At 40.6% G+C, this 25,521-nt stretch overlaps 1 protein-coding gene across 1 annotated transcript in view; it reads right to left on the bottom strand.

Moving 5' to 3' along the window:
- The window catches only part of CD28 (CD28 molecule), a 30,367-nt gene extending 12,686 nt beyond the window's left edge, over positions 1–17,681 (bottom strand). The window contains exon 1 of the mRNA XM_081142713.1: positions 17,487–17,681. Coding sequence (XP_080998839.1) covers positions 17,487–17,541 — 55 coding nt within the window. The 5' untranslated portion in view covers positions 17,542–17,681. The remainder of the gene's footprint in view (positions 1–17,486) is intronic.
- Between the last annotated feature and the right edge of the window lie 7,840 nt (positions 17,682–25,521).

The raw sequence follows: 25,521 nt of genomic DNA on the forward strand, positions 1-25,521 counted from the left end.
ATATCTGTCCAATTTTCCCAACACCATAAATTGACTAGACTACCTTCACCCCACTGTATGTTCTTGCCTCCTTTGTCAAATATTCATTTACCATAAAGGCATGGGTTTATTTCTCAGCTTTCTAGTCTGTTCCATTGATTTATATGTCTGATTTTATGCCAATACCAGGCTGTTTTGATTACTATGGCCTTGTAGTATAGTTTGATATCAGGTAGCATGATTCCTCCAACTATGTTGTTTCTCATGATTACTGTGGTTATATGAGGTCTTTTGTGGTTCCATATATTTTTGGAATATTTGTTCTACTTCTGTGAAATACACCATTGGTATTTTGATAGAAATTTCATTGAATCTATAGATAGCTTTGGGTAGCATGGATATTTTGATTATGTCAATTCTCCCTATCCGTATGCTTCCACCTGTTTGTGTCTTCTTCACTTCCACCCATTTGTCTTGTACAGATTTTTTACATCCCTGGTTAAATTTTTACTAGGTATTCTTTTTATACAATTGTAAACGGGATTGTTTTCTTAGTTTCTCTTTCTGAAAATTCATTATTGGTGTATAAATATGTCACTGATTTCTGAATATTTATTTTGTATTCTGCTACTTTACTGAATTCATTTATCAGTTCTAGCAGTTTTTTGGTGGAATCTTTGGGGTTCTCTATATACGGTATCATGTCATCTGCAAATAATGACAGTTTTACTTCCTCCTTTCCAATTCGGACGCCTTTTATTTCTCTTCGTCTGATCGCTGTAGCGAGGACATCCAGCACTATGTTAAGCAGACATCCCTATCTTGTTCCCAAACCTAAGGGAAATGCTTTTAGTATTTGCCCATTGAGTATGATGGTGGCTGTGGGTTTGTCATATATGGCCTTTATGATGTTGAGGTAGGTTCCCTCTATTCCCACTTTGCTGAGAGTTTTTATCATAAGTGGGTGATGGATTTTATCCAATGCTTTTTCTGCATTTATTGATATGATCGTGTGGTTTTTATCTTTCATTTTGTTTACGTGATGTATCACTTTTATTGACTTGGGGATATTATACCAACCTTGCATCCCTAGAATAAATCGTACAAATACTATGCTTGAAGTAGTTTGCTTAATATGTGCTAGTGTATGGCTAACAGCTTCCTAGATTAGGGTTCAACCTGAGTTTAGGATTGGCCTATGGAGTCTCTTGTTTTTCAACATTTATATGCTTATAGCACTTAGTTCTGCCTTGGCCTGAGTTCATGTCAATTATTCAGAGAAACCTGTGGGAGAAACAATCTCATAGGATCCAAAATCTACTTCTGTGTTAGAGAGAAACTCAAGGAAGGAAATTCACTTTTGGCAGTGGAAAAAGATAACCAGTTGCTCTAAGTGATATTAAATATATCATGATGATTATGACTTTCAGTAGACATAATAATTCTGATTCCTTATTTTTTCTTAAAATGGAGCATGTGTGAAAATGCACACCACTTGTTCAATGGGAGTGGAATAATGACATAAATAAGTCAAAGCAACCAATAACCAAAACATGAAATGATATTTGGCCTTGATATGTATTTTGGTCCTCTGAGTTTCAGGGAATCCACAGTACTTCAAATAATTTAAGGATATATCTAGACTCAGAAGATCGTAGATGAATATTTAGCTTCCTCATATTTAACTTCTGTTTGACTCCTTTTTCTTTCCAGTTCATGCTAGGAGTGGGAAGCACCCTTCTCAGGCTAATTTGGTCTCAGTAGACCTAGCCTTTTTCCATAAATATTTGGTTTTCCCTCTTGTGAGTAGTTAGGCAAAGTCTACCTAGTTCAAACGTATTAGGTTAAAAGGGAAACATTTTCAACCCATCTACTGTATTTGCTTAGGTATCAAAAAATTGTCTTGACTGACACTTTTATAACTGAATTGACAAGTTGTTTTGATGATGAATTTAGTGTTCTGCTTTTCAAAGCCTTCCTAGCAGCTAAACCAGCTAAAGGTGTGGAGACAGGAAGCAGTAACCTCAAACCTCTTTCCCTCACAACTACTCCTTGACAACAGACAACATGAAGAGTAAGATTGGAGGTGAGAAGGTACTTATCTGTTGCTTATGAGCAAGGCAGTGAGAGCTAAAAGATTTCCCACAGATAATCTGTGAATCTTGTGCTATAGTTGACTTCTGGAAAATTGAGAGTTGCTTGTGCTTCCATGAGAATGGAGTGGGGGAGGAAGCTTGGTTACAACAAAAGCTTTCCCTTTCTCCCTATTGGAAATGGGTCAGTTACTATATCAATAACCAAGTCAATTCTCTGCACAGGTGGAATGGATAAACATCTGTAAGGTGTGGCTCCAAGTACCAGAAAAGGAACCTCGACCCTGAAAGAATCTTTTCCCCTAGCTCTTTAATGCTTAGATTTCAAAACAAGATGAAGCCCAAAATGTAATGTGGGAAATATGTTGATTTAAATTAATAATTATAGTCTACATACATAGGGCTACAAAGTGTTTTCTCCTATTTTATCTCATATGAACTCCATATTAACATGAGAAGCAAATACGCAAGGTATTCATCTTTATGGCCATTTTATAGGTGGGAAAACTGAGGTCAATGAAGCCAATGACTTGCCCAATGTTACAGGACAAGTAAGTGACCCTTAAGACTTGGCTCATGCCTCATGACTTCTAATCTACTGTGTTTTCTCTCTGGCAGGTTGCATCAAAATTTCAACACACTTTCAATGACTGATTTTAGATCCTCTCAAAGCTAGGCTTGATAATTGGATGGTAGTACATGTGTGAATTGAGAGTTATGGAGGAAAATACCATTGAGCAAGAGAGTAAATGGAGTGGGAAAGACAGGACCAAGATAAATTCCATTTTCTCCACCATTCTGCTGGAGTCCCATGCTGCAAAAAGTACTCAGCTTTAAGGAAAGCTGGAGATGATCTAAGCCAATCCCTTGTTTTATAGGAGAGACAATTGAAAACAAATGAAGTAAATAACTTTTTGAGCAATTTCACACAAACACTGGAAGAGTTAAGGTTTTATTTATTTATGTATATCTTTATTTATGATTCTAGGAGCAATGTTTTAAACCATGAATGGATAACCAACTTTGTGAATTCAGCAAAACTGACTTGATTTCATGGTCATATTTAGAAAAAGTGTGTCTCCAAAAGGTCTGTGCCTCTAGTGCACATACACAAAACATTTTGCTTACCATTGCAAAGACTTCCTGAAGGTCATAGATGGATCCCAGATAAGGCCTACAGATAATATGGTCACATGAAATGCCTCTTATAAATTATTTCAGATCCACAAGCAATAATTATCCCATGGCAGCTCTTCCATTTCAGCTTGCCCAAGTGTACAAAGAGGTTTGAACATGAATATTAGTCAATACATAAAGTCACTTTCCAGTCTAAACTTCATTTGGGAAAATCCTTAACTTCACAGTCTTTTTGAATTGTATTTATTCGTCATGTTTAATTTACCCTATTTCATATTTCCTTTTCTTTATCATAACGCCATAGAGAAATAAAATGCCACATAGATGCTGGTAAACCAGAGAGTAAAGTAGGCAGCACTCAATGCTGAAATCTGCATTGGGAAGTTAAAAAAGCAGTAGAAAATATATAGTAGATATTTATTTAGCAGTGTGGCTTCCCTTCAGAACCTCTTAAGAACTTTATCGGGTTCCTTTTCTGTACATCCCAACCAGAGTTTCTTTTGCAGTTTAAAGATCAGGTTGGAAAATCCTGATCACCTTTTTTTTTCCTTTTTTAAGTTCTGACTGAACAGGATTTAACATGTTAGGCAGCAACCAAAGAAAATGAAAGCTTTTTATTTTCAACCATCTTGCCCTATGATGTTTGTGAACATTTTGTGAAGATGACACTGGTTTCCCTGGCACAGAACACCTCCCTCCTGACCACAGAGCTGGTAAATTACCGTAACTTCCCTCTGAGTATATTTCCTGCTCAGGCCCAGGATACCCTTCAACATGTGGCCATCTGACCACTTTCTCCTTCTCAGTCTCTGTAACAAGCTGGCTGCCCCACAGGCCAACCCAGGGTTACTCAGGAAGCTGTCAGACAAACTGTGCTTTCTGGGAGGAAAGGGAGTCTCAGCCTTCTCTGGCTGTGGTAGCTCTAGCTGGTGGCTTGGCCTCTTACGGTTGTGAGAAAGAGGAGTATAAAACACATCAGACTACAGCATCTTTCACCATCTTCTTTGAGCTACTAGGAAGATAAAAACAGAGCTATGAATGATTCATACCTTGAATGGCTCCAGACGCTCTAAAATTCATGTTAAAATGAAAAAAAAAAAGGTAATACCGATTACATTTTCAAAATAACTCTGGTCATTTCCTCTAGTTTTCTATTGACTGTCATCTTGCAATTCTCCCCATTTTCACAAGGAATAGAGATTTAAGGAAAGCCTCTCAAAAAAAGAGACTTTGAAAAAATCATGGTATATATACATATATGTTGTCTCATTCAGGATCCCAGAAGAAAACAGATGGCACACTCAAAATTAGGTAGTAGTAGGAGGGTTTTATTTATAAAAGGACTATTTGCAAAGGCATGGAACCATAAGGGGTAGTGCTAGAAGCTGTAGCTCATAGCAGCAGAGTTATGACCACCCTTATATATAAGGGGGCAAGGGGAGAGTGAAGTTAACCAGAAGCAGATGGAAAGAGGATTGTGTAGAGAAGGCCATGACAGAAGCAATGACTTCTATAGAGAGAAACAGTCAGGCAACTAGCCAACCCAACCCCACCTCCCAAGATTGTGTATGTACAACTATCAGTTACATCAAAGCACATTCATTCATTCTTACCAACAAAAAGTGTGAATTTTAAACAAAATCTAAAGAGATCTTAGTCCAAACAAGTAACAAATAATAACAAGTAACAATAGAAATTGAAGCCTAATTAATCAATTTACTAAACAAGCTGCTGTTGGTCAGCACTAAGCTCCACATTTTACCCTGATTTGTGTCCAATCATTATGCTGTACACCTGAAACTAATATAGTGTATGTCAAACTATAATTTTTAAAAAATTTTTGTGCTACATGAAACTGTCAGAAAGTAACTCAAAGATCAAATAGTTTGGCAGCAAAAAGTCCTATCTGAGCACCTAGACCTAAGTCATTAATTCTTAAGAGAAAAACATGATCAAAATAATCAATAAGTACTTTTCCTTCTAAGGGAAATCTTAAGGCAGGTACAAAATTAGCTGTACTCCAAGGCCATGTATGGCATCTTAGCCCTATAAACATTCACTGACAGTCACATGAAAGAGGCCTTGTTGCCAGGCAACATGATTCTGGAGGCTTTTGTGTAGGCTGGCCTTAAGCTGGGACATGAAGTCTGGGCAAATTTAAGACAGGTCAAAATGAAGGAAAGGACTTTTAGTGTAAGGGTTTACTGGAGGCTAGGAGAGCATCTCACTTACTTAACAGGGAAGTAGGTAAAGATGGCTGGTACCAATCATGGAGAGCCTTTAATGCCAAGAAAAGGCACATGGATTTTACTAGAAAGGCAATGGGAAACTGAAGAAATCTGAGTTAAGAATGGGGTGGTAAGTACCACTTGGGATGTTAGCACATCAGCTTTGATGTAACCGATAGTCAGTGCAGAATGCAATGACTTGGAGCCAAGCTAGAGCAGAGGCAGAGACCATTGGAGGCTGTTGCAATAGTGTTGATGTGAGCTCATAGGATCTGAGCTGTGGAGATGGCAGCTGGGATGGAAAGGATGAACAAGTCATTTGTGCACAGTTATGTTCTGTGATGGCGGATAGGAATCAGAAATGACACAGAGGTCATGGGCTGGGTGAGAGCAAACGGGGAGGTGCTTGTTGACAAAATTAGATAAGTGAGGAGAGGAAATTTGTTTGGGAAAAAAGCTGTTGGGTTCAGTTTTAGATATATTGGGTTTGACTGGTGGGCAAGGCACCCTGGAGGAAAGGTCCAGGAGTTAGATATGTCAAACTAGAGTTCAAGAAAGTCAGAGATAGATTTGTATGTTGGGATGTCATCTGTATTAGGATGACAGTTAATATCAAACCTGCTAAAAACCATTACCTACACTGTAATCCATCCCTACCACTCAGAGACACTGCCCAGCAATGCAGGGTAGGAGGAATCTAGAACTGACACTTCCTGAAGCTAAAGCAATGTAATCTTGGGTGCAATGTGACCCAACCTCTACCATTCAAAGGTCTGCAAGTATCCTCTCAGCTCCTAATGGTAGACAGTCCAAGAGGACACCATGGCAGAGCACCTTAACTTATACGAAAGAGGTACCATACCCAAAGCCACCAAACTACTTCCAAAAAATCAAATTGTATTACCCTAGAAGGATGCCTGTAGTCCAAATAGTAAGTAACCAGGGTTTTATAGCTTTCTACAAAAATATCATGGTAGTAATTCAGCTAACAGATAGAAAGAAATCCCACAAGTATCAAAAGGCTTCCTATATGATTTTCTAAATGTTTATTTTAATCCAGTAACCAAATTTAGGAACCATATTTTCCTCTTGAGTCACCATGATTCTGAGCCCTCATTCAAAACAACTCTGTAGAAAAGATGAGAGAATATTTATTCTGTTCCATTCTCCCTAAATCTTCTACTTCCAAAGAGCCTGCTCAGGACCACCTTGGCACATACAGAATCTTCTAGGTAAGTGTCATGGCCTGGAAGTTTGAAAATAATTGCTATGTCGAATCTTAGCATTACATAGGAAAATGAGAGAGAACAAAGACAATACTGTCCCTTAAACTTCTGCAGTCATTTCAAAGCATATTAGTATCTAAGACCCTGGTTTGCACTCCCTCCAGACGATTTCAGAGATGGCTGGCTTGCAATTCTTTGTATTTTCTCTATGAGATCATAAGAGCTTCTACAAAGGGGGAAAGGTGGTTAAGTTTCCTTTTTAGAGCTGATAAAAGCCAGAGGTTTTTATTCCACTAAAGAAGCATTTTTAAGCCAGAAATATACCTGAAATGTCTTCATGTCCAATCCCTTCATATATCAGATGAGAAAACGAAGGCATAGAAAAGCTGTGCCACGGTGTAACAGACTAAATCCCCTAGTCACATCCCCTTACCTTGAAAAATCAGTAGCTTTAGCTTTTGAGTTTGACAAAAAAGAAATGTAAAAAGAATAAATGACCTTTCCAAAGCCAAGGGCAAGCAGCCACATCTTTGTTCCAAAAACTATAGGGAGATGCTGAGATTAAGTTTCCTGACTGGAAAAGGGAGCCCTGCCCCTGATGTTCGGGAGGGCTGGTCCTGAACCTTGTGTGTTATCTCAGCCCTGAGCTGAGGCCACGCCCAGCCATAGTGTGCATTTTTGAAGGCTCAAGCAGATTTAAAGTACGCGTGCGCTTCAAAGTCAAGGTATGTAACATCCCTGTGGCCCTTGTTGATATGGTTAGCACAGCGATCTGTTCTGAATTATATATCTATACATAATCTTTAACATTAGGTTTACCAGCACAAAATTGCTCATCTCCCCTAGCTTCATCCTAACACAACTCTGCCCCTATAAATCTCCTTTCTTCCTCCCCATTTTTCTTAGATATTGGTTGTCCCCTCACTAATCTCCCATGCTCCAAATCATCTCCCCCTCATCTTCTGGAGAGAACGGCCTCCATCTTCCATTTTTCCTTCTGCCTCCTCCTTTCTTCCCTAATAGTTCTCTTTCCCCTCTAACCTACAACAGTACACATCACACACACACACGCACACTCTCTCTCTCTCTTTCTCTCTCTCAAGACCAGCATTTGGTTCCTTCCACATGTTAAACATAATAAAGTCACTTAGTTTGCAAACATTTATTACATACCTGCTATGTACAAAATACCATGGTAAACATTATAGGTGATAAATGGTCCTAATTGTTTTCACTTTAGTAATTTCCTGCCCCTTTTTTAACCCTTTAAAGTCTTATCTCCCTTCCCCACAACTCTACCTAAACTCAAAAGTCCCAATTGGCCTCCTTTTAACCAAACCAGTGGCCTTACCAAGTTATTATTCATTTCCCCTTCCCTTATCCAATTCATGCTATTAACCATTGTGTTGTGGGTTTTTAAATTGTCCCCTCCTTTGACTTTAATGATACTTCATTAGCCTTCTTCCCCTTACTTCTCCAAACACATTCTCTGTCTCCTTCACTAGCCCATCATTCCCTCAGCTGACTCCTAATCAGAACTATTTTTCTTCTTACCCACTTCCCATATCTTCAGCTTCAGTGTAGTTGTATGAGACAGTGAAGAAGGCTGCAGTATTGGAGTTGGGGATATTAGAGTATGAAAGGAGATATATATTAGATAAGTAATATGGGCCCAGCCTAAAAGCATCCAAAAATGCCAGGAAACATTGCAATGTCATCTTTCTATAAGCACCTTCTAGGAAGCATCAACACAACTTCCTTTTCCAGACATTGAGAGATGTCTAAGTTTCCTCCCATCTCTAAATGTCTATGGTTAAATTGAACAATTCAATGGATTGTTCTGCTTATAACTGTTTCCACAAAATAAGTAAATGTAAAAAGAGTATCATTATAGAAGTGCTTGATGGAAAAAATTTTCCAGGAAAATTTCACAATTCTCATTTTTACTTCCTTGAAGCTCAAAATGAGTTTTTGTATCTGTCACAGAACCTAGAATAGCACATAGAAGATGTTCATAAATACCTGAATGAGCACATGAATGAAGACCTGTCTTACCAAAGCATCAGAAGAAGCAAGCACTTTGGAAAACAGGAATCCAATACTTTCAAGACCTATCACTTACTAACACCCTATTTAGTTCCCAAAGGAGCCTCAGAGTTGAAGGAAACAGTCTTCTCATGTGCGTCCATTCTTACCCACCTTCTATGGGATAGTCTGTGGCTCAGAAATGGAACCCCCCAGAATCAGCATTCCTAAGCTGATCTTAAACTATGTACCCTGATTATTAGTCATGTTCAATATCAAGGAAAGTTATCAGGTCACATGGAAGTTGCACATATAGCCACAGTGATGTTCTGACACTTCATCACGTGTCAAGTATCCTTCAGCAATGAAAAGTACAACCTGTTACCTTCTCAGCAAGTGGGGGAAAAAAGAAGTCAAACACACACCTAAGCTCTTAATGAGGACATCTATGTCACTGTTAAAATGTAAGACATTTCAAGAATTCAGATTCTTGTGAGAATGAGTGGGTGACTAATAAGAGTTACTGCTGTAACCCATACATTACATTTTGGATTGTGAGCCAACAAAGTGACAAGGGTACTGCAGAAAGGGACTCACTATCAGATCAGAGGTAAGAGTGAACAGTTAATGGGTAACTCTGATGACACCATCAAGAACCATTAACCTGGTTACCTTGGCAGCCAGAGTCCCCAAGATAAGGAAGATGATGACGAATGAAAAAGATGACAGTCATGGTGATGCAGAGATAAAGTTGCAGCTCAAAGTTAAGTAAGAAGTTCTCCACCATGATTCAGGCTTTCTTCCAGCAATGAAAACATAAGCACACGTAACTTGCATGGTGAAGCACACAGACTAAATTAAAATGCCTATGAAATTAGCACTGAAATACCAAGGCCAAAGAAGTCTCAAATCTCTTTTTTACATTGTGTAAGGAGCAACTGAGTAGTAACTGATCCCATACAGGACACCTCTCTTCTAGTCATCAAAATGAGAGTAAGGGGCAAGCAGTTAGACACCTACTTTCCAACCACTTCTCAACTGGGCCTGGGTTACCTTCTCTCCAGCTTCAGAAATCAATTCTCATGCCACAATTCTCAGACTGAAAGCTCTGGGTACAATTTTTTATGACAACACCATGTCATTGACCAAAAAGAGTCAAATAAATCACCATAAAAGAGACATACACTGATGGCCACGTGCAGGTGCTGGTGTGAACAGGAATGCCAGGAGGGCCGGGGCAGGCGAGGTGGTGGGGACAATGGATGGAGACAATGGTCTAGGTAGTGGCACAGGGCGCATTGGGTGCAGGAGGCATGGCTATGGCTGTGGGCCTGGCCATTTAATGACAGAAGGACCAGGCCCCCCAGGCTAGCAAGTTTTGGGAGTCTAGAGACAGTGCGGATTGGGTGGACTGGGTGCAGGTCTGGCTGGGCAAGCACTACAAAAAATATGTTCATGCAGATGCAACTACCAATAATCCGCTGGCTGGGCTGGTGGTGCAGTTTCTCCACTTCCAGGTGCCTTTGGGAAGCATGTAACCAACTCGGCCTTCACCAAACTCCCTGCAAAATGTTTCATGGATTTCAAAACTGGAGGCACCTTGTGTCACATTCTTGAGACTGCTTACAAGCATAAAAATGAACATGGATAGCAAAGGTTTGATCTACAGAATCCAACCCTAATGAATAGTAATGTTGAGATGTTTATGAACATTGAAAAAAACATTGGTGCAGAGCAATTATCTGACCAGAGCCAACATCTACCTCATTCCAGACATTGATCTGAAGTTGGCTAACAAATTGAAAGGTATCACCAAAGGACCTCAGGGGACATTTATTGATGAGAAGTCAAAGGCTTCCATCACATTTATCTGTATCCTTCCTCAGTGAAGTGTATCCTTCTAGAAATGAAGAGTGGTTGCGATCCATGATAAGACAAGCAGGTGTTAGTACATTAGGGGCTTTACCTGGACAGCTACAAAACTTGGATCCATAGTAATGATGTTGATGTGGAAATTGAAGATCTACCAATTCCAGAAAAACCATGGAAGTTTCATGCAAAATGGGTTTTGGATGCTGATGAATGAGGAGGATTACAAGGTGGACAAGAACAGGAAGCCCATGAGTTTTCAACAGCAAACTTCAACAAAGAATGAAGACTCAGCCAGAATTCCAGAGAGAAAAAATAGAAAAGCATCAGCTAATGCCTTCCTCTCTGCCCCCCACACCCCCAGAATCACATAAGAAGTGTGGGAAGAAGGGCCAAGCTCGTCTTTATGGGACGTGCAGAAGTCAGAAAGAGGAAGAAGAGCAGGAAGGTCTTTCAAGAATATGGAAGGCCCGATACCTGTACCCAACACAGAGGACGGGGTACTTCCCAAAAATGTAAATCCAAAGAAAGATAGTGAAAATACACCTGTTAAAGAGAAACTGTAGCTGACCTAGTTGAGTGGAATGAAGAAACAGTCACAACAGGAGGAAAGGAAGATGAAGCTCCCTTCAAAAGTGATCAGTCAGTCAGTTCACCCCGGTGAAGATAATATCACAAAGCAGACCAGTCCCATTATTTTTCCAAGCTATGCATCATGGTTTGATTATAACTGTATTCACGTGATTGAAAGCTGTGCTTTTCCCAAGTTTTTCAATGGAAAAAACAAGACTCCAGAGATATATTTGGCATATCAAAATTTTATGATTGACACATACCACCTAAACCTCCAAGAATATTTGACCAGCACTGCTTGTCAGGGGAACTTGACTGGAGATGTGTGTACTGTGATGAGGGTTTGTGCCTTTTTAGAGCAGTGGGGGCTTGTTAATTACCAAATGGATCCAGAAAGTGAACCCATGGCAATGGGACTTCCTCCTACTCCTCATTTCAATGTATTGTGTGATACCCTCTCTGGGCTTGTGCCTCTACATTTTTGATCACCTCAGGTCCCTGCTGCTCAGCAGATGTTAAATTTTCCTGAGAAGAACAAGGGTAAACCAATTGATTTGCAGAGCTTTGGTCTCTATACTGATATTTACTCCAAGAAAACCTTAGCAAAGAGTAAAGGTGCCAGTGCTGGAAGAGAATGGACTGAGCAGGAGACCCTGCTAGTCCTGGAGGCCCTGGGGAGGTACAAGGATGCCTGGAACAAAATGTCAGAACATGTTGGAAATCAGACTCAGGATGAATGCATTCTCCAGTTTTTGAGGCTTTTCATCGAGAGCCCATACCTTGAGAATTCAAATGCCTCCCTTGAGCCTCTAGCCTACCAGCCTGTTACCTTTTTGGCATCCTTGGTGGACCCTTATGTAGCATCTGCTACAGCAAAAGACACTTTGGAGTTTTCTTGAGTCTTGAAGGAGGTTCCAGTGGATTTAGTTGAAGCTCATGTCAAGAAAGTGCAAGAAGCAGCCCCAGCCTCTGAGAAAGTGGATCCCACCTACAGGCTTGAGGGCAGCGGCATCACAGGCCTGGGCCTGAAGAGCCAGGAAAGCTTGAAAGAGCTGCAGAGGGAAAAATGGAAACAGATACTGATGGTCAGCAGCCTGGAAAGGCAGAAACAAAGAGGAAAATTAAACTGATGAAGGTGATAAAGCACAAGACTGAGACAATGAACAAATATCAGGAAGGAAAAGGACAGTGAAATTAGCGGGGACACCAAATCAGAGGAACAGGAGACGGAGGAGAGCCAGGAGCTCACTGATAGTTGTAAAGAAAGACAAAGCGACGTTGAGAACAAAAAAGTAGAGCATAAACTTTCTGAAGGAAATGCAGTCACAGCCGCAGCTGCTCTGGCCTCAGCTGCAATCAAAGCCAAGCACCTGGCTGCCTGGAACAGAGAAAGAGCAAGCCTCTGGTCGCTCTCCCAGTTGAGACACGGATAAAGAAACCGGAAATCAAATTTCAGCATTTTGAGGAGCTGGAAATGACCATGGACAGAAAGAGGCTTTAGAACAACAGAGGCAGCGCTTGCTTACTGAACTCCAGAACCACCACGTGGAGAGCCTGAAAGACGCAGAATTGCGAGTCCGCCTACAGCATGGGCAGAACCCTCCACAGGGGCACCAGCATATGGGAGGGCCTGGCCTGCCACCCCTGGGAGCAGCAGGGCACCCCGGCATGATGCCTCAGCGGCAGCCTTCTTCCTACCCTCTGATGCAGCACCAGATAGCACTGCCCTACCCACTCCAGCCAGGTCAGCCCTAGGTCCAGATTCTGATGTCCCGGCAGCCCATGCCAGGTCCAGGATTCCCACCATTGCAGCCAACATCCACCCTCCTGGTATGCTGCCAATGAGGGGGACATCCTAGGGCCTCCAGTTATCCTCACATTTCCTAAGGGCATGCATTCCTGCTGCAGCAGCAGCAGCTGCCATCACCTGCAGGATGGAGTCCCTCCGCCTCCTGCTCCAGGCCCACCCATCCACACCCAGCGCCACCAGCTGGAGTGAAGATGACAAGACTTAGGTTCCTCAACTTCCTTGGGTCTTTTTTAGGTTTTTTCTTCTCACAGACCCAATCACAAGTTCCACATCCTGTCTCTCCCCATTTCTCATGCCTCCCCTCTCCATGCTCTGACACCCCTGTGTTAGGTCCTCAGCCAACACTCAGGGGAAGCCTTGGTGACAGTGTGCCCTAGTCATCCTAAAAATAACCTCCATCATCCCTGCCCTGGTATGGGGTATTCTTTGTCTATTATTTTTGCTCTCCTTCACTTTTTTGCTTTGTTTTATGCCTCTGTGGATAATATTTTATAATCATTGTCTTGTCTTTTTCATTATCTTTTTTTTTTTTTTTTTGTCATTATTGCTTTAAAGGAGAGCATTCGAAATTAATAGGAACCAAAAATGGTGATGGGCCAAGGGAGTAGCCAGTGGGGAAAAACCTTAAGGCATTATAAGTTACCTTATTTATGCTTATCTGAGTTAAGAATGGTGCTGATGGTGAAATTTCATGAGGCTTTTGCCACACATAGATGCACCAAAATTCAAAACAATGGGGAAAGGGACTCCACTGATTTTTTTTTCCTCCTAGTGAGGACTGCCAGGGCCTCCACCCTGCCCAGCAGACCATACCCCTTTGGTACCTCGAAGGGTAGAGCACATGCATTAGCACAGATCACTCCCTCCCGGGCCCACAGGCTCTACTTTTTTATGCAGGTTTGTTGGATTGGGATGGGTGTTTTTGTTTTTCTGAAGGCCATGTGAGCTTTGAGGGCTGGCATTTGGGGAAGCATCCCTTAGATCCTGGGACTAGCCAGGAAAATTTTAGGGGCCAAGGGCAATGGCTACCCAACAAATCTACCCCACTATTCACTGCTTATATGCATTCTTTTCCCCCCTCTTAAAAAAAAAAAAAAAGTAGTAGAGAGTGCTGAACATTTTAGCTCATGGAACTTGGTTAGGATGGTGGGGTGCTCCCCACACTACCTCTTGCAGTTGCCAGGGTGAGTGGAATTTAGTGTGCACTGCATGCAGCAAATACTTGGAGGAGATGTTCACACATCATAGAAGCTGAATAATAGTCATACGGAATTTCTATACTCATGATAATAGAATAAAGACATTAAGAAGGAAGGCAGTCTATGTCTAAAGAGAGACAGTGAGATCCCCTCCCCTGCCCTAGTAAATGTTTGAATGTGAGAGCTTCAAAGTCATTCCTATCTCTAATCTATCTGTGAAAATGACTCATTCTATTTCCTGATATTGATATATTGATATTAGTTATACAGCCCTTGCTGTAAAAGTCCTGTCTGGATGGTTGCCTTTAAAAAAACATTAAAAGTAATATCTTATTGTAGGTATGGTAGTAAAACAGAATTCTTAAGCAAGGTCTATACTTTGAACATGTCCTTCAAATTTACTTGAAATAACAAAAACACCCAATCAATTTTTTAACAGTCAGAAAAACTGGCTACAGTGTGTTTAGTGTCACGTGGATACAGCAATTTGCTGATTTCACTGCATTTTTGATGTTCAGCTTTTTACCTTATTTTCCCCAAGTCCAGCCTCAGAGTATCACTTTCTTATCAGAGGAAAATCACTTCCTTTCATGTACAACTACCTCAGAGGGGTGATTTGCTGAACTCAAAATAGTTTTTCATTACCTGACTTTGCCGATTATTTAAATGATTAAGTATTATTTTTCTGCCTTCCGTGCCTCTCTCAAAAAAAGACATGCCAAGGGAAATGAAGCAGTGTTGGAGAAATCACTCCTGCCCAAACTGGCCATTTTGACCGTTGATTCGCTAGGGTTTGGAGAAGTGAAAATAAACGCTCTTGTGGAAAAAAATAAGTGATGTCTTCCTGATTTTGACTTCAGACTGAATAACTAGCCTGCTGAAAAATAACCAATATTGGCTGCAAATGTATGAACAATGCCATGTATTATATGCATGCTCCTTCTATCACCAATCACAAGTCAGGTCCATTTCAAGGGTCTGCAGTTCTAAGCTGGACTCATATTCCAAAGTCCAACAAAATCCTCTATTATGGGTCTCAATTGCCCAGTTACCCAAATCTGGTAGAAAACATGTAACTTTAGTAAAAGAATTGTCTAAGTAAAGTTTTCCTCACACTTTCAAAGTCATACTTCTTTCAATTAGCCATAAAGATCTTTCTAGGGTGTCATTAAAATCATGGAGAATCAGGGTAGGTTTAACCTTCCTAGAATAAGTATTTTAAACTATGCTGTGAGCCAGTGATTTAGGATTATTAAATTAGTGGAAAAAAAGAACCGTTCTTCCATTCTTCACACACGCACACACATACAAACGTACATACATACAAACACACACACACTTCAGCACAGACATACCAATAGTTTCTCACAATCCTAGGGAGGACAATTACACTTTGACCAGAGAATTATCTCATTTTTCTAATTTATTCATAGAGGGTAAATACAGAGAAACAAAGAGCACATGGAAGGTTTTGCACCATTGATTAGAATGGATTATACATTTGTGTATGTTGTCCTTGTGTTTTCTCATAAGTTTCTAATTGGAAGAAGCATTTCAAAAGTGCCATCTTTACCCCAAGCCCTTTCCTCTTTCATTAGATGACCACTCAGCACCAAATCTGAAAAGTTATGAGGAGGGTGATTTGGTGTTTGAAAAGCAAATGCATTTTAAAGTTGAAAACAAAGGTTTTGCTTGTATGAATCCTCCATCTGCTTTTTAGCTACCCCACTTTTAACAGATGTTCTAAAGAAAAAATATAAAGCTTTGAGTCTTACAAAATGTATCTTCAAAGGACAGTGAATGAACTGATGACAGATGGTTGTCCACAAAGCACATCAGCAAAGTATTTTGTGTACAATTGCCAATTTTAGTTTTCTGTCAGAGTGAGGCTTCTCTTTCCTTGCTGCCTGTTTTAATGTCTAATAAACGAAGAAATTTTAAAGATCCCTTAAAACTAGCATTTAAAGGCCTTTTTAAAAATAAATTTAAAGATACTTGTTAAATGAGTTTAGTAGCTCTAAATGCTTGGTACTAGATACTGGGGCAAAACCTGTCTTATCACCAGCTCATGCCTTTCGTTATATGAACACCTTTTACAAATACACACAATTTGTAAATGTTCTCGCTGACACATCACACAATGAATTAGATGGGTATATATGTAACTATTGTACTTACGCAGGTTGGGAAATAATACCCTTTGGAGCATGTGTACATGATATTTAAGAACAACAAATAATGTGGTCTTTGCAAACCAAAATAAATGAGAAAGAAAATTGAAGAGATTGACTTTTCAATGTATCTTCAAGGGAAAGAAATAACTATATTTAAACATTCCATCAACCCGTATCAGTCCATTTTTTTGAGCCAAACAGGACCCTTTTCTAACTCTGAGACAAGCTGAGAAAAACACCTCATTCTAGCCCACCAAAGCAACAAGTTCATTCTGTTTGGAACTGTTATTTTTCTAAAGATGATTTAACCTTGGATGAATCTGAAGCTAAGAAATTACAAACCACATCATGTTAGGTAGGATAGCACAATGGTCACGAGCACAAGCCCTAGCATCAAACCCTGGTTCCAGCAGCTAGTACTTGTACAGCCTTGGGCAAATTAGCATTCCTACTCCTCCGTTGCTTCATCTAAAATGAGGTTTTGTAATAGTATTAAGTATATCATCCTCCGTCATCATGATTGGGAATTTAAGGAATTTTAATCTAAGAAAATAAATTTCAGCCAATTGTAAAAAACAAACAAACAAACTAATTTATTAGCATTTGTATTGTGCCCGTTTATATGTTGACTCCAGAATTCATTTTGGCACTCATTCAATTCAGGTAACTATAGTAATTACAAGTAACACCTTGCTAACCAAGCACTGACTGCACTAAGCATTTTACAGGGATTATTTCATTTTATCCTTACAGTGACCTTGAGATGAGGTCCCCATTTTACACATAAGGAAACTGAGGCTTAGAGAGTTTAAACACTAGCCTACACTTAGCTAGTAAGAAATGGATCTGTGATATGAATGCAGGCAGTCTAATTCCAGAGCCTTCAGAACCAAACTGCTTATAATAGTTTTTTTAAATTAAAAAAAAATTATATATACATGACATTTCCGACTAATACCTAAATAAATTTTATTTAATTCCAAAAGATGTTCATTGAAATATTATAATGTAATCTGAGAATCAGTGAACTTCTAAATAATAGGTTGCCATTTATAGAAAAACTATACTTTAAAAACCCAAATTTCACACATTGCTCGAAATGTAAAATGAACCAAGCCAAAATAAGACCTCAAAAGTAAAACTCAGAGGAGGAAAGAAATCAAAGTTGTTTACCTGCTACTTGAATTGAAGGGAAGAAGTTGAGAGCCAGGAGCAGCCTGAGGATCATTGTGCTAATGGTGGGTCAGGGCTGCAGCCCCTCCTCCCCGAGGAGCCCAAAGTGTGAGGTGGGTGGGCTGAAGACGCACTTGCCAAGGCCTGAGAGTCTCCGTCATCCACTGCCACCTCCAACTTAACTTCCCTCGGGGCATCTGATCAAACCACATGCATTCAAACCACAAGGCACTGTTTCACACAGGATATTACATTGTTTTGATGACTTTAGACTTTTCTTTTAAAGGCAGCCTTTTCTTGGCACTAAAACAGAATGTCAGCCACTCTATGATGGGCTCATGAGAATTACTCTCTACAGTCTGGTATCAGAAACTGTGAGAAATTGGTGCTCGGAATCCAGCAGGACTTTAAGGGTAGACAAACAAGGTATTCTAAAGGACCAATAAATAAAGTCTCCCACAGAGGAGATTTTCATAGGATGGGGACAGACTTATTGTTAAAAACAACAATAAGAATTATATTGAGGATTTGGGAAAATTTATATCAGTGTTAAAAGGAGTCATAAATATTAGGGACAGAGGTAGCCCTATGGAGCATTTAACACATACTCCTTAGTTCATACGAAGCCTCCCCAGCTCACTTCTAGGAACTTTGAGAAACACACCCTCCTTGCAAGCACCCAGCCCAGCAAAGCACCCTAAGCAAAAGGAGAGTCAAATAACATGGTATGTCCTGAGGGGGACAGTAGGTGACCAAAAGCCCTTTGGTATTGCATGCTCTCTATGTCCCTCAAGGAATCAATTCAATGTTAAGTGGTAGGCAGGAAGAGAGGCTCCAGAGCAGTCTCCCCAAGGCCAGACCTCTGCAGCCCTCTCTGGAGGGCCAGGCCTTCTGCATGTAGAGTCATTCCACTGATAGGGCCAACTCTGCTTCCATCTTCTGCCACCTGGTTCAGGGTCCTGTCCTTGCTGGCTTTCTCAAAACTTTTCCAGTAGTTTTTTCTGCTTTCCTGAAAATCTAAGTTTTATATGATTACCCTAGTTTTTGGTTTGTATATGTGAGGGTTTTTTTTAAGATAATTTGTATTGCTTTCTATTCTGACTATAAAAGTAAGACATACTTCATATAAAAAATTTAGAAGAAGATACATTTACCTTTTTAAATGTTAAAAATAATCATTAAAGTCAAACTCACCCATAATCCTACCACTCTGATATAAACACTTAATTTTCCAGTCCATTGCCTTCCATGTGTTTTTCTATTAAGATTTTTACATACTTAATGTCATGTTTTATTTATAGTTTTCAAAAGATATATACTCTTATCTGTTATATCTTAAACATTTTCCCATGACATATAAGTTTTCTTTATAAACATCAGTTGTAATTGATGCATAATATTTTGTTCTATAATCATATCATAAATTGTTTAAGCATTCCCTAGTATCGTTACCAATTTTTTGCTATTTTAAAATGCTGCAGTGAACATCTTTGATGCCCTAGCTGTATGTTCCTCCCTCCTCATCTGCTGAATGACAGATAAAAAGTATTTCCTCTCCTGATAGGGCCCCGTTTGTCCACATTTCAGTTTTCTCACCAACACAGTCTTTGTGACCCTCCAATACTGACACATTTTTCTGCCCTTTGGAGCAATTTGTCCTTGAAAATGATTCACTTACACTTCTGAACTAAAGGGAAATAATGAAGTTATGCCCCCAGTCCTGGAGAAGATTCTCTATCCTGTTAGGGGGACCTATATCTTACTTAAGGCCTGATGTCTTTCCAGGGACAATTTAAAGAAGTCTTAGTGCCCTTCTCTAAAAGGTTACCCCTATTCTGGAGTGACCAGGCCACCCAGATCTAGAAAAAGAGGCTCTGAAGTTCATCATAGAGATTAAGAATATGTACAGTAGAGACAAAGACTTCCCTCTGATTAATAACAAAAGACTAAGAAGAAAATGAACAATTGTCTTCGAGCATGTGAAAGATGACTATACAGCATCTCGTTAATATTGCATATATGTTAGTGCTTGGTTGAATCAAACTTAACTAGAAAGAAATAGTGCAATTATCTGGTCTAACTATTTTTCAGAGGAGGAAGTTGAAGCCCAGAGAGGTTAGCTAATTTATAGAAACTCACAAAGCAATAATTAAGTGTACTTGATTTTTATAACTTGACTAACCTTACTTGGTTTTTATTCTTTAGAGTAAAAGGAAACATAAACTTTGACATTTGCCTCCCTTTTTTATAAACAAGTGTCACACTAAAGAAGCAAATCATTTCATTAGGGTCCTTTCACATTTGCTCTTGAAATTCAGTGGCATTCACATATACTGAGAAGTGGAAATGATAGAGATGAAATAAAGGATATTTAAGTCATCAATGCACAGAATACCAAGACTCTACTACATTCCCCATGGTAAAAATAGCTAGCATTTATGTACCAAGCATTTTATATGCCTGATCTCATTTAATACTCACACAACCTGTAAGGAACGTGCTATTATTATCTCTATTTTACAGATGAGAAGAATGACTCTGAGAGAGCTGAGAAGTCTTGGGAAGCAGTGGAGCCAGCATTAAAATCTAGAACTTTCTAACTTGAACTGCTATGCCCTAATCATAGCACTATACTGCCTCCTTACTGTCAAGCCTCTCCAGTATTGTGAATTCCTTCAGGACAAAAGAATAAGAACTGTGCATTATCTTCCCCTTGCAATCTAACATCCAGCCTGTGTGACTCAAGTGTGGAGAGGAAAGGGGGTGGGGCCCAAGATGCTGGGAAGACATAATCAAACTGTGTTTCATAAAAATACACCTGGATACTTCTGGAGAAATTCCAGATTTTTAAAATTCACACATGATTTTAAAACTCAAGGACATGCGCATTGTGATGAAACAAATGACCTTAATCAATCAACAAAGATACTGAAGTTCTGACTATGTGGCTTGTCAGAGAAAAATATTACAAATGATCAAATTCTATAGGCTGTTTGAAATATAACAGGAACTAAGCCTGGGGTTAAGACCCTGAAAAAGAAGAATCTCAGGGCATATAATATTGTGATATAATATTGCAATATTGTGGTTTTCACCCTTGGCTCCTGGCAAGAGGTCATAAAACCTCTGTAATTTCCTAATCCATAAAGGTTCTAGGAGCATTTTTTTTTCATATTTGGATTTTGTTCTAAAGCATCTTTTGTTCTAATAAAGTGATTCTTGGTGAGCTCTTGGATAGCTTCAGGATGGGGCTGGTCACCAGAAAGACCAAGCCATGATTAGAAGCTTAGAATTTTCAGCCCCACTCCCCATCCTTTGGAGAGAAGGGGGGCTGCAGATTGATTTTAAAATTGATCATACCTACATGATGAAGCCTTCATAAAAACCCCTGAACTACAGGGTTCCCAGAGCTTCTGGGTTGGTAAACACATCACAGGATGCAAGGGTGGTGCACCTCAACTCCGCAGGGACAGAAGCTCCTGCACTTGGGACCCCTCCCGATCTCGCCCTATATATCACTTCATCTGGCTGTTCATTTGTATGTTTTAGCATATCCTTTATTATATAATAAACCAGTAAGCATCAATTAGTAATTTTCTGAGTTCCATGAGCCACTCTAGCAAAGTATTAAACCTGAGGAAGGGGGGTCATGGGAACACAATTTATAGCCAGTCTGTCAGAAGTACAAATGACAACCCAGGACTCGCAACTGGCATTTGTAGGAGTGGCAATCTTGTGGAACTGAGCCCTTAACTTGTGGGTCTGACACTAAAGCTAGTTAAATAGTGTCAGAACTGAATTATACTGTAGGACAGTCAACTGGTGTCAGGGAATTAGTCAGTGTGGGGGGAAAAACACTTTTGGGAATTCTAGTGGCTAAAATCACAGGACTTGAAGTCTCACAGGCATAGGGGTGAAATCCCAGTTGGGCCATTTCATAGCCATACAACCTTAGAAAGTCATACCCTCAATTCCTCATGTGTAAAGAGGGGATGAAAATAACTCAGGCAATAAGTTGTTCATATCTCACACAATGTGTGAATTTCCACACCTTTAAGATAGAAATAAGATTTAATGACTCTCCATTTCACAACTATAAGCGGCTGAGTAAATGTTTGTTGGATCAACCAAAATGGATCAATGAATATATGTTTGATATGTTTATGTGGATCAATTTTACTTCATAGCATGTGTGCCACTAGAACTCTGTTTTAGAAGTTATCATAGTATTTCTCTCTGGTGCACAGTGCTTTCATTATAACCCATACCAGTCAGTATAAACTACGAAGTATCATTGGAAAGTCTTCAAGAATTATATTTGTCAAGCTGGTCAATGACAGAAAGCCTTTTGGCTATCTCTAATTAATATTAAGCAAGCCTACTAGGATATTTTCTTTTATCTAAATTTCAGCTAGAAACTTGCCTTCATTTTAGTTCCTAATTTTCCATAAAGCTCTGTCATACAGAGGTTCAAATGCTCATCTGGTGATTGTAGGAAAATAATGAAGCCTGACCTGAGTTTCTCTCTTTAAGCTCTGCAGTATTACCCCAGCTGTTCGTATGAAAAACTTATTCAAAAAGCAGACAAAGATGGTTAAGAAAGTCATGCATATTATCACAAACCAACAAGACCAAAGCCTGAAAAAAATTATATTACTCCTAAAAGAAATGAAAGAGCAAGAAATAACTGCCATATTGATCAATGAATCCCACTGAGTAAATAAATATTACAGAAAAATACCTGCAGGAACAGCCTAGGAGGCTTTATCAAGGATTACATGAAAAAATAGCTTAAAAAAATTACCTGAAAACCTTTTGACCGCTTACAGAGAAAGGCAGGCCTACAGCTCCAAGTGGTAAAAGCAGTAGCTAATATTTCCTGGACGCTTCCTGCTAGCAGGTATTGTGCTCAGCATGATGCATGCATCATCTCATTTAACCTCCACAACAACCTTAGGAGGTTGGTACTTTTAATATCTCCATTTTATAGATAAGAAAACAGAAGCTTAGACAGGTTAAGTAATTGACCCACAACCACACAGTAAGTAGTAAGGCAGGGATTTAAACTTGATTTGGTCTGACTCAAAAAGTGAACTCTAGATTAGAGCATCATGACAGAAGTAGATACAATCTTGATCAATCAACAGCTGGAACATGTGATTGATAGTGCAGTACTTAAGAACAAGGGGTTGTTTTGGGGGGGAGGTGATTATTTATTTTAAGTTATTTGTTTATTTTTTAAATTTATCTTTATTGTTGAAAGTATTACAGGTGTCCCACTTTCCCCCCCAATTCACCCCCTCCAACCCCTCCCCAGGCCTTCACCCCATCCTTGTCTGTGTTCATGGGTTATGCATATATGCATATAACTTTTTTGGTTAATCTCTTTCCACCCTCCACCCCCCTTCCTTCTTCCCTCTGAAATATGATCGTCTGTTACATGCATCAATGTCTCTGGATCTATTTAGTTTGTCAGATTCTTTTGTTCATTAGCTTCTTCTAAAGAAGACCCTTCAACATTTCCTGTAGTGCTGGTCTGGTGGTGATGAACTCCTTTCGATTTTCCTTGTCTGAGAAGCTCTTTATCTGACCTTCAATTCTAAATAATAGCTTTGCTGGGTAGAGCAATCTTGGTTGTAGTTCCTTGTTTTGCATCACTTTGAATATTTTTTGCCACTCCTTTCTGGCCTGCAAGGTTTCTTTTGAGAAATCAGCTGACAGTCATATGGGTGCTCCCTTTTAGGTAACTAACTGCTTTTCCCTTGCTGCTTTTAAGATTCTCTCTCTGTCTTTAACCTTTGGCATTTTAATTATGATGTGTCTTGCTGTGGGCCTCTTTGGGTTCCTCTTGTTTGGAGCCCTCTGTGTTTCCTGGACTTGTAAGTCTATTTCTTTCCCCAGGTAGGGGAAGTTTTCTGTCATTATTTTTTCAAATAGGTTTTCAATTTCTTGCTCTCTTTCTTCCCCTCCTGTAACTCCAATAATACAAATGTTGTGCCTCTTGAAGTTGTCCCAGAGGCTCCTTATACTATCATCATATTTCTGGATTCTTTTTTCTTTTTGCTCTTCTGGTTGGGTGTTTTTTGTTTCCTCATGTTCCAAGTTGCTGGTTTGATTCTCAGCGTCCTCTACTCTGCTATTGATTCCCTGTAAATTATTCTTCATTTCAGTTCATGTAACCTTCATTTCAAATTGGTACTTTATTATGTCATCGATGATCTCAGTTGTTTTTGTAGTACTCTTACTAATATGCTTGAGCATCCTTATAACCAAAATTCTGAACTCTGTATCTGTTAGCTTGTTTGGGTCTATTTCATTTAGTTCCTCTTCTAGAGATTTCTTCTGTTCTTTCCTTTATGACATGTTTCTTTGCCTCCACATTTTGGCTGCTTCCATGTGTTTGTTTCTATGTCTTAGGTAGAGCTGCGATGTCTCCTGGAATTTGTAGAGTGGCTTTGTGTAGTAGGTGTCTTGTAGGGTCCAGTGGCTCAGCCTCCCAAGTCACCTGAGCTGGGCCTTCTAGGTGCTCCCCTGTGTGGGCTGTGTGCACTCTCCTGTTGTAGCTGAGCCTTGGTTGCTGTTGGCATCAGTGGGAGGAATTGACCCCCCAGCCAATCGGCTGTGAGGACCAGCTACAACTACAGCCAAAGAGCTGCTGTGCTGGAGACACCTCTATGGAGCAGGATTTACTTCAGTGGAGCTTTGGTGTTCACCAAGTGTGCCCCTTGAGTGTGTCACTCGTGGATGTGGAAGGGTTGTAATCCAGCGTGGTCGAGTCTGACCACCATGTGCACTGTCTCTGGGGCCTCCCAGAAGGTGCAAAGTCAGCCTGTGCCAGTGCCTTGCCCAGGGCCACCCAGCATGAGCTACACAGCAACCTGTAGATGGTTGCTACTTGTGCTGGGCTTGGCATTGTCCAGGAGAGGCCAAGATATGACCCAGTGCAGGCTGCCACTAGTGCCAGGCCTGGGGCCACTTATCAAGCTGTATGGGGCCTGCTGCTGCTTGTTTGAGAGATTTTAGGAAAGTCCTAAGCATGAGGCTCGAGAGGCCACTTGCACAAAAAAGCCCCTGGAAAAAGCCCCTGGAAAAGGCTTGGATGAGCAGCAGGTGGGGAGGGGCGGGGCCAAGGGTGTGAGTCAGGTGCTGGCAATTCAAATATGGTGCCTGCCTGCTGGCTGTGTGCGGGGAGGGCTCGCCAAAGGAGCCATGGCCTCTGCGAGCTGTTCTGTCTGGGAGGAAGCTGCCCCTCCACCTCTCGCCCGGATTTCAGGCAGGTTAGTTCCTCCCCGAATGTTCCAGTTTCCTTTCAAGCTGCTGCCCGGCATTGGGCTCAGAGGGAGCGTGTCCGAGTGAGTCCATGCGCGGGCCCTTTAAGAGGAGCTGCTGGGGCTCCCGCAGCCTCCGAGTCCCTCAGAGACAGTCCCCCCTGGTTTTCATAGCCCGAAGCTATGGGGACTTCTCTCCCCTGGAACCCTGGGCTAGGAGCCCTCACTCCTCTAGGAAACCTCTGCCTCTGAGATTCCCTCCTGGGTTTCAACCATGGCACCGGGTGTGGGCCTGTGGCCCAGTCTACCCGATGCAGCCCTGATCTGCCCACATCTCCGCCCCTCCTACCGGTCTCGGTGCTTCTTCATCTCCCTGGTTGTAGGGCTTCTGTTCAGCCAGATTTCAGGAGGTTCTGAGTGATAGTGGTTTGTATTTTAGTTGTAATTTTTATGTGGTTGCGGGAGGCGGCAGATACAGCTGTTACCTGCGCCATCATCTTGAAGAACAAGGTTTTTAAAGGGAATGTATCTTCTTTTTTTGTTGTTGCTGTTAATCCTCAGAGGAGGATTTTTTTCCATTGATTTTTAGAGAGAGTAGAAGGGAGGCGTAGAGAAGGGGGAAGAGAGAGAGACAGAGAGACATTGATGTGTGAGAGACACATCAGTTGGTTGCCTCCTGCACGCACCCTGACTGGGCCTAGGGATCAAACCCACAACCCAGGTACGTGCCCTTAATGGGCATCGAACCCGCAACCCTTCGGCGTGTG

Source organism: Miniopterus schreibersii, assembly GCF_964146895.1.
Source record: "Miniopterus schreibersii genome assembly, chromosome: 7".
NCBI classification, from domain to species: Eukaryota; Metazoa; Chordata; class Mammalia; order Chiroptera; family Miniopteridae; genus Miniopterus; species Miniopterus schreibersii.